General features: G+C 49.5%; 4 protein-coding genes across 4 annotated transcripts; 1 reads left to right on the top strand and 3 right to left on the bottom strand.

Moving 5' to 3' along the window:
- Window positions 1–1,385: 1,385 nt before the first annotated feature.
- On the bottom strand, window positions 1,386–1,973 carry V1518DRAFT_448717 (uncharacterized protein; the record flags this gene model as incomplete). The annotated part of the gene is made up of 2 exons (XM_066906490.1): window positions 1,386–1,745; window positions 1,809–1,973. The coding sequence occupies 2 exons, from the start codon at window positions 1,971–1,973 to the stop codon at window positions 1,386–1,388; spliced, it is 525 nt and encodes a 174-aa protein (XP_066756777.1).
- A 25-nt stretch (window positions 1,974–1,998) lies between these two features.
- On the bottom strand, window positions 1,999–2,314 carry V1518DRAFT_430136 (uncharacterized protein; the record flags this gene model as incomplete). Its single annotated transcript, XM_066906165.1, has 2 exons — window positions 1,999–2,136; window positions 2,198–2,314. The coding sequence occupies 2 exons, from the start codon at window positions 2,312–2,314 to the stop codon at window positions 1,999–2,001; spliced, it is 255 nt and encodes an 84-aa protein (XP_066756776.1).
- Window positions 2,315–3,436: 1,122 nt separating this feature from the next.
- On the top strand, window positions 3,437–5,586 carry V1518DRAFT_424156 (MFS general substrate transporter). The gene is made up of 5 exons (XM_066905852.1): window positions 3,437–3,924; window positions 3,981–4,083; window positions 4,134–4,889; window positions 4,942–5,272; window positions 5,324–5,586. The coding sequence occupies exons 1-5, from the start codon at window positions 3,633–3,635 to the stop codon at window positions 5,552–5,554; spliced, it is 1,713 nt and encodes a 570-aa protein (XP_066756775.1). The 5' UTR covers window positions 3,437–3,632; the 3' UTR covers window positions 5,555–5,586.
- Window positions 5,587–6,561: 975 nt separating this feature from the next.
- V1518DRAFT_424150 (uncharacterized protein) lies at window positions 6,562–7,936 on the bottom strand (the record flags this gene model as incomplete). The annotated part of the gene is given in 4 exon segments (XM_066905851.1): window positions 6,562–6,626; window positions 6,686–7,159; window positions 7,211–7,874; window positions 7,888–7,936. Coding segments are annotated over 2 exon segments (875 nt in total), but the record flags the coding sequence as incomplete, so codon positions are not given.
- Between the last annotated feature and the right edge of the window lie 839 nt (window positions 7,937–8,775).

Genomic DNA, 8,775 nt, shown 5'->3' with positions numbered 1-8,775 from the left:
TAGTAGTCGGCTAGTAAGTTGAGTTCACTATGAAGAGACGTAGAGAAGTTAGCCAACTTGGTTCACAAATCTAGTAATCCCATTAATTGCTTGCGGCAGTTTCAATGTGCTTGGCAATACTGGACGGTGGACAGGGAGGCCGCGGTAATGCAACTAATCTCCGGACATACAGTTCTCGCGAATGAGAGTGGTTGACCGCTGACTGCGAGGCCTCGGAGCCATCTTGGGAAGTCTCATCCGCTTAGAGTCGACGCAACTTGTTGTTAAATGCCGCAGTTGGGTTAGTTGCGAAGATCCAGCGGAGGCAAGGGTAGCGGGACGGGTTGCGCGGGAAATCGAACGAAGGAACAGCTGAACAAGGCGCGGCAATGTCGGAATTCTGTGTCGCGGCAGCACCGACTAAATCTTCTGTCGTACGAGAAGGGCAACCAATGGTTTTACTTAAGTACGGGAGAGCTTGACGATAATGTTCATGTCGTTAGGGATAGATTCCTCATCTGAAGTCGGCATAATGATTATGGATAGGCGGAGTAGATACATACTGGAGGGGGGCTTGGTGAAGAGGGGATGCGAGCAGATGAAACGAGAGTTGCGAGTCTGAGGGTTAGACAAGCGAGTGGGATTGGCAACTACGATTAAACAAGCGTTAATAATAATATTGTCCTTGCGGTGGCATACATGAGGTGATGAGATACTTCTAAATAGTAGAGTTTCCCATTGGATAGTTGGCTAACAGTTACAATTGACAGTTACAACTCTATTTCCCAGTAGATTGCATCCTAAGTCACATATGATCTGCAAGATGGCCTGCATCACTCAGCATGACAACTTGCAATCACTCGAATGGTAGATTGCATCAACCAGCGAACTCTGAAACGGAAGAAGTCATGCCATTGGCAAAATACTGACATTTATGATCTTGCACACTTCCTCGGTCTTGCCTACGTTGATGCCGCACAGCCACACGCTGGTAGCTCTGCCTTGCCGATGGCCTGGCCAAGGTCTTGGTCAAGGTGGGCAACTGCTCAGAAGATAGCAAAGACAAGGCAATTCAGGAAGAGGTGACAGCTAGAGGAAGAGCAAGGGCATATCGAGTGCATTGAGCAAAGGTAAAGTGAAGAAGGGAGTAGTAATGCCACGAAGAGAGAGTTGCGAGTGGTGAGACATAGCTGGCCATCAGCTTCCAGAAAGGGCCTTAGCCGGGGCCAAGTTGGAGCGATGTGAGCGAAAGAGGAGAGAGAATGGACTTGATAGGGCCGTAGAAGGCGACGAGTTCAGAGGGAAGGTGAGGCTCAGTAGGTTTCAGACTCATATTTGCGCACTTCTTTCAGATGCACTGCGCGAGCCTTATGCGGCAGGAAAAGAAGGATCTACTCCAATATGCTTTAAAGAAGGTCCTTTTGAGCATCAGTGAACATTGGCAGTGAGATTCCTTCGTTAGGCACAATGCGGTTGTCGCGGTACGCAACGCACACAAGTAGCTGATTGTCCTTGTTTCTCCGTTCCTTTGGCATGGTAGGATCATACATGAGTTTATAGATCTGAACCTTTGTCTGAAGATCCGACGGTAGACTCTGCATGAGATTCAGTCCGAGCTTCTCCTCAACGAACAAGATGTGTATGCCGGCGTAAGGGCCACAGTCGATCAAGCTTGGCTCGGCTCCGGTAAACCGAGGAGAAATCACGATCTGAGATTTGTAGAAAAACACATTGAGGCACACGTGATGACCAAAGAACTGCCATACCTAGGGCCGAGAGATGGACGGACTGCCGAAAATAACAAAATTTTACGACCATTTGTTCAGCACGGCAGGCGCGCCAACGAGATCACCGAGAAAACCGTCGATGCGCATAGCGGCGACGGCTTTGTCGAAGCCCTCTCGACAGAGAATTGCTTGGAGAATTTTCATGATGGCATTGCGGACCGCCTCTTCGACGTTGTCGAGTCGCAGGTCCTTGTTGCTCAGTAGCATTTCTGGGTTTGACTACGTCCGCCATTCAGGTGAGTCGATGTGGCATGAACATTTTTTCTGTCTTCTTGATGTCAAGCAGGTCAAGCATCTGGAAGGCCGTCAGGACGATCTTCTCGATTTGCACCTGTTCATCTTCAAGTTCAAAGAGACCAGGGACTACAATCTCTATGCTTGTTAGTCAAGTTGTTTGTGAAACATAGATAAAACATATCGTCTGTAGTCACCCATTTGAACGGCTCGGGGAAGAGCTTCAGCCAATGGATGTATAGCGCGGGCAGCCACCGTGGTTGCTTGTTCGTCTTGAAGTCGCCAGCGTATTCATATGCGTCCTGCTCGGCCATAGTTGTGAACCGCTTGAGAGTAAAGTCAGGCATATACTGCCTGTACCCTTTTGTGCCGTTATCTCTCCCGGTGACTAGTCTCAGTTGCACGACGGACGTGGTGCTCGCAATGCTCGCGGACACTGCGAGGTTCCGCGCAGAATATAGCGCGGCAAGTACGTGTATCTACAGACCGACATTCCCTACCGGCCTAGACTGCGTCCGCAAGAGTAATGAGCGAAGGCCGTGGGGAAGCGCAGAACTCGGAAGCACCCGAGTTGCACAACTCGGAAGCACCCGAGCCGCACAACTCGGAAGCGCCCGAGCCGCGGCCCGGCGGTGTCAATGTGGGGATAGAGTTTGGCAGTCGCACACAGCTCTCCTGAATTGGCTCTGCCCTGAATTTCCCCGCACGAACTGACGACCTGTCCATCAAGCTATGAAGTCATGACGATCAATGTTTATTGCGAACATGCAAAGAGGAGTACCTTCACGTAAATATTACTCTGACAAACCTTTCGGTTGGTTCCGGAGCATCGCTCTTTGGGGCTGAAGGACAGATATGTATTTTCCGTGTCACAGGAACAGGGTTTCTGCCTATATTTCGATACTAAACCTAGACTTTTCATGAGTTGTTCGATCCCTGCGAGTAGTCCATCACAGACCATCACTGCACCAGCTAGATGGTGTCGTTCTTATTAGTTTAATTTTTGCGAAGCACCAAACCAAAAATTTGATTTTTTTAAGAATGCTATTCTTTATAAAATATTAACAATTATGTTAAATATTTCTTTCCAGTTATATTGTTCAGATCTCACTTTGTTAATTTTATTTATATTTCATTTCTATTATTATTATCTCGTCGTTTTAAATGTCGCCATTTCTCCTGTTCACATTCTGCCATTACTATGGGAGGGGGGGGGGGAGGGGAGAAAGGGGGGAGATTTGTCCATGGGGCCGGAAAATCCGAGCCGATAATGTAAAACTCGGGCGCAGATGAACGTTAACTGTCATTTCCAGAGAGAGCCAAGTATGGTTATTTCTTTTAGCAACAAGCTTGAAACAACTGGGGACGTGCGTGCCCCGCCACTCCATCGACCACGAATCTGGGGAAATGCGGGGAATACGGGCTACGCATCGACTCCTCCTGTTGACACTTACCACTTGTGCACGCAGTTGTTAATTGCCGGAGATAGAGGGTCCATTCCGGAGAATCAACTGCAGAAAGATAACTATATAATACCTCTGTCGTGGACACACGCATGGTCGAGCGCGCGTTGTCGATCCTTGCCGCGATTTCTTAACTTGCTTGAGGCCGGACGGGTTTGACACTATCATCATGGACGTTGCCACAGACGACATGGCAATTGACGTGCTGCGATCTGTCTACAAGGCTGCGCCTGGCACAGAGATTCTTATGGACGAAGGCGAACCAGGAAAGACCGCGAAACTACTTCACAAATACCAGCACGTTTTGCACGGTGACTCTCGTATATTACTGGTCCCGCAGCCATCTCTGACAGATGAGAACGATCCTCTGCGGTGGCCGAGATGGCTCAAATGGACGGTATTACTCAACGGCATCTTGTATGCATTCAATGGAGCCATGACAGGCCCTATCATGGCCGCAGGTGAGACCATATCATTGCTACACCGCGGTATCAGTTCAGAATTAATATTTTATTAGGCATGGATAGCCTGTCAGAAGTTTTTCAGGTGACGTTCACCAAATTGTCGTATGCTCACGGCGCGACCTTGATATGCCAAGGAGTCGGCACCGTGTTTTGGATGTAAGTTGAATATGCCGGCTACTAGGGACGGTTCTATGCTAATTGTTCAGGCCATTTGCTGTCAAGTACGGCAGACGACCGGTATACCTGACTTCAAATGTTCTGACAGGCATTGCCTGTGTCTGGCTCGCAATAGCATCAAAGAAGAATTACACGCTATTCCTCGTCGGGCGCACTTTTCTTGGTCTCTGGGAGGCTCCGATTGAATCGATTGTGCCTAGCACAATCACCGACATCTTCTACTTGCACGAGCGTGGACAGATGGTGTCTTGGTATGGTCTCTCTGTGTTGGGTGGAAACGAGATCGGCCCACTTGTGTCAGCATTTGTTATTCAATACTTGAGCATGACCTGGGCATTTTACATCATTACTATCTCTATTGGTGTCAGCTTGATTGGAATGATCTTTATTATGCCTGAGACCATGTTCACCGGGTACCGTCCCGTAATTACACCGGTAGAAGATGAAGAACAGGAAGAGAAGGAGCGCGAAGCGAGACAAGCTACGTCTTCGGTGCACAACGACCTCACACAAACGAAGGATACTCAACCGCGTGGTCTCATTGATGAGAAACTGAACTACGATCACCAAGAAGAAGCAGGATCCTACATTCCAAAGCAATCATATCTATACAATCTAAAACCCATAGTGACTGTTAATTATGAGGCGAATCTTTGGAAGTCTTTTCGACGGCCTTTTGTCCTCTGGCTATATCCGACAGTGCTGTGGCTGAGCGTCGTCTACGGGATGTCTCTAGGATGGAACGTTCTCTTGGGTGTTATAGTCGCACAGCTATTTTCTGCTGCGTAAGTCATCCTAAGGAGATCTGTGCTGCATACCTTCTAACATCATATATAGGCCCTACAACTTCACTGCTGCGGATCAGGGCCTAGTCTACATCTCTCCTTTCATCGGTTGCTTGATTGGCACATATATATGTGGTCCGATTGCAGACCGTGTCGCGATTTGGTACACAGCGCGAAACCACGGAATTCGAGAGCCCGAAATGCGTCTTCCGAGTTGCTTAATTGCCGCAATTTTCACATTCTCGGGTGCACTCATATTGTCGCTGACATACACACGCAAGACACACTGGGCTGGACCAGTCATCGGCTTTGGAGTTCTATCGGTTGGCCAGCAGATGGGAGCGACAATCGCCATTTCCTATTCGTTAGAGTGCCATCGAGAGGTGCGTAGTTATCACCTTGTCTGATTGTTGATATAATCTAACTTGGAATAGCTTTCGGCGGAGCTGATGGTCACGATATCCTGTCTCAAGTCACTTGTTGCATGGACGTGGACATGGTGTGGCAATGACTGGCTGAGCAGAGGAGGACTCCTACAGATGTACATGGTAATTGCAGCGATCAATGCTGTGGTCTATTCGGGCTACTTGGTATTTATGTATAAAGGCAAGGCTATTCGACTATGGCTCCATGATAGGGATTTCTTGACAAAGTTTAATTTGTAAGCAATCATGACTTCACATTGTTGACATATATTTTGATACTTGAAACGTCCATGTGCATCGTCGGCATCCGAATCCTTATCCACGAAACATATGTTAACGCTAACTTTTGTTTGGCTGTAGATCCTCGCAAAAATTTCTTCTAACCAGGTTTTAACCACATCCACGTGCCAGCGGCTCTATTTTGCCGACTGCCTGACCTGTCCATCAAGCAGATGAGCTTTGTATTATCAAAAGGCGGTCCGCAAGCTCACTTGCTTGCCACATTCATGTTCTTGGATGATATTGCAATGCCTCTTTCCATCTCCAAATACGGTATGACAGATATATGGGAGACGTCAACGGCGAAATGCGAAGACTTGGACGTCTCTGATCCAATATGAGGCAGGTCAACTCGGGACTGTAGGCCAAATATGAAGTAAAATATGGAGCCCTCGCACGTGCGAAACACTAGCACTCTGATGGGTGCTGTGATCACCCTGCGTCTTCATCCACAGTAGTCGAGCTACGGATGTGTATATATCAGAGAAAAATCCACATGAATAAGCTAGGGCTTCAACATAGTACATTATTTCATCGACCATGTGTTGTGGGACCTAGGCGAAGCCCTAATTGCGCGCCAACTTTGGCTTGATCTTCGGTGTATGCTTGGAAGATCACTTGATCTCGAGAGTCTTACACTCATCACCGCAGACCACATACCTCTGCCTTAGATCCCGTCTAGGAAGTCTTGAGGCCGTTTGGTACCCGGATTATGATGATGCAGATAATCAAGCCGATGCGAGACGGTCAAAGTACAATATTGGTATGTCTAAATGAATGGGATGCAATCATTGGTGTAATTACGACCCATTCCAGGGGTATAAAGCGAATAAGATCCTTCCTCCTGCGAAACACGCACGGCCGACTTGCACACGATGTCCTTCGTACGGCACTTAGGCCCCTCCTCCGACCAATCCTCCTGCACAGATGGCTCGGGTCAACATTACCGTTGTTCACCATATTGAGGGGAGCCCATCGGTGCGACGGTGGTAGGTAATGGTGGAATACTTTCGGCATCTTTGATAAGTCCCATCTGCAAGCTGACTAAGTTATACTTGTCATAACCATAGCGACGGTGACGTGAAAACTTACTCGGCAACAGCGACGGCGATCGCCCTTGCACGGAACTGCAGAACTCTTGCGGAGAAGTTGGCGAGCCTCGCCACGTCTGTTCGCAGAACGACAGGTATGAACCCTTGTCGTCCTGATTTGCCAGAGCGATCAGAGCTAACTAGACGAGAGTCAGATGAACTAGCAAGAATCATCATCCACGAGAAAGACTTGCATTGGCGAGGAAAGGCCAGCCGCAGTGCGGGAAGAACGACATGTACCGACACAAGGCGTTGCTGTGTTCCTCGCGCCATTTCGCATTCGGGCCCGCAGATAATCGGAGAGGATATCCATGCGGAGAAGGACTGAAATGCTGACCGGCGTTGGCTCACACTCGATATTGGCTATCGAGGGGATTAATCCCAGGCGTTCCGACGTCTTGGCGATGTCGTTGACGCCGAGATTACTGACGAACGGATATATGGGCGTGGTGCGGTGGCGATCGTCGCGTACAGCCTGCACCGGTTAGTAGTCATCCGACAGTCTATGATATAGAATGCGATTTACCATCGCTGCTTTGTGGACGTCATAGTCGTGGTCAACCATAACGTTGTTCACTGCTGTGCCAACCTGGTAGCGCGCTTCGTAGACGGCGGAGTTGACAAAACGCTTCTGCGCTGCTGTCACCGCATTGCGCTTTTTTCGAGCGGCCAAGGCGGCTGCGGCGGACTCAGCGTGCTTGGAAATACTGGACTGTGGACGAAGAGGCCTCGGCAAAGGAGTCGATCTCGGCACATACAGGTCTCGCGAAAGCAAGTTGTCGGCCGCTGACTCTGAGGTCTCGGAGCCGTCCTGAGAGGCCTCGTCCGCTTGCAGTCGACGCAATTTGTCGTTAAACACCTCAGCTGGGTGCACTGCCAAGATCCAGCGGAGGCGAGGGTCCGGGGACGGGGACGGATTGCGCGGGAAAGCGAATGAAGGCACTGCTGCACGGGGCGCGGCACTGTCGGAATTCTGTGTCGCGGCGGCACGGGCTGAGTCTTCGGTGGTACGAGAACGGGCAGCCGATGGATTTACTGGAACGCGGAAGCGCTGGACGATAATGTCGTCAGGGATAGATTCCTCGTCAGAAGTCGGCATGATTGCTATGGATAGGCAGAGTAGGTAGATACTGGAAAGGGTGGGTGGGGAGGGGAAGAGTGGGGCGAGGGGGGAGTGGAGGGAACGGGAGATGGGAGGGAGAGGCGAAGTGTGCAGATAACAGGAGAGTTACGAGAGTCCGGAGGGTGGCAGAGCTTGCAATTACGGACAAAGAGGCTTTAATTGAAAGTCGTTACATAATTTTTTCCGTGCTGTAGCAGTACACGAGATGACTGACGATGAGGTACTTCCAAACAATAGAGTTTCCGAGGTTCCGGTCAAGAACTCCGGAAGGGCGAAGTTACAACGTCTGCATAACACCGGCATTTATGATCTTGTGCACATGTCTCTATCTTCTGCCCTACTTATGCTAATGCCGCACCGCCACAGACTGGCAGCTCTACCCTTTGCCGACTGCCTGATTTGGTCTGTCCAAGCAAACATCTAAGACGATGAAGTAAAATATGGACCCTCTCGCACGTGCGGAATACTAGCTCTCTGAATCGCACTGCTACCATCCAGTGCTTTCCTCCTCAACAGTCGAGCTACGGATATGTGTGTATATAGTGAATAAAAATCTACATGGATAAGCTAAGTCGTGAACATCCTACATTATTCGTGGACCTTGTGCTGTGGGACCTAGGCCAGCCTGGGTTGCGCGCCGACGATGGCGTGATCTTCGGCGCCCGATTGGAAGACCACTAAATCACGAGAATCCTCACACGCGGCTCAGTTGTCACTGCAGACCACACGCCTCTGCCTTAGATGCCATCAGCGAATCTTCGAGTCGGTTGGTGCGGATATTTACGCAGCTGTCAAACAAGACACGAGGTGGTCGAAGTTCAATATGGGCATGCCAGCAGCATGCATAGCATGCTGTCATTGGTGCTTATTTGTCAGCCTCAGTGTCGCCAGTTCTCGCCTGCATACTGCGTACATCGCGATACAAGACAGCCATCACGATGCCTTCAATCAAGCAGAAAATAATTACG

The sequence above is a fragment of the Limtongia smithiae genome, assembly GCF_038497785.1.
Source record: "Limtongia smithiae strain NRRL Y-17922 unplaced genomic scaffold V1518scaffold_25, whole genome shotgun sequence".
NCBI classification, from domain to species: Eukaryota; Fungi; Ascomycota; class Lipomycetes; order Lipomycetales; family Lipomycetaceae; genus Limtongia; species Limtongia smithiae.
The sequence above is the reverse complement of the archived record's forward strand: the minus strand, read 5'-3'. Positions and strand labels throughout refer to the sequence as shown.

What these genes read in the sequence shown, in the direction of transcription:
- V1518DRAFT_424156 (XM_066905852.1), top strand. Translation starts at nt 3,633, where the DNA reads ATGGACGTTGCCACAGACGACATGGCAATTGACGTGCTGCGATCTGTC. An exon ending in AGGCCCTATCATGGCCGCAG is followed by an intron (nt 3,925 to 3,980) that starts GTGAGACCATAT and finishes ATATTTTATTAG; the next exon opens with GCATGGATAGCCTGTCAGAA. An exon ending in GTCGGCACCGTGTTTTGGAT is followed by an intron (nt 4,084 to 4,133) that starts GTAAGTTGAATA and finishes CTAATTGTTCAG; the next exon opens with GCCATTTGCTGTCAAGTACG.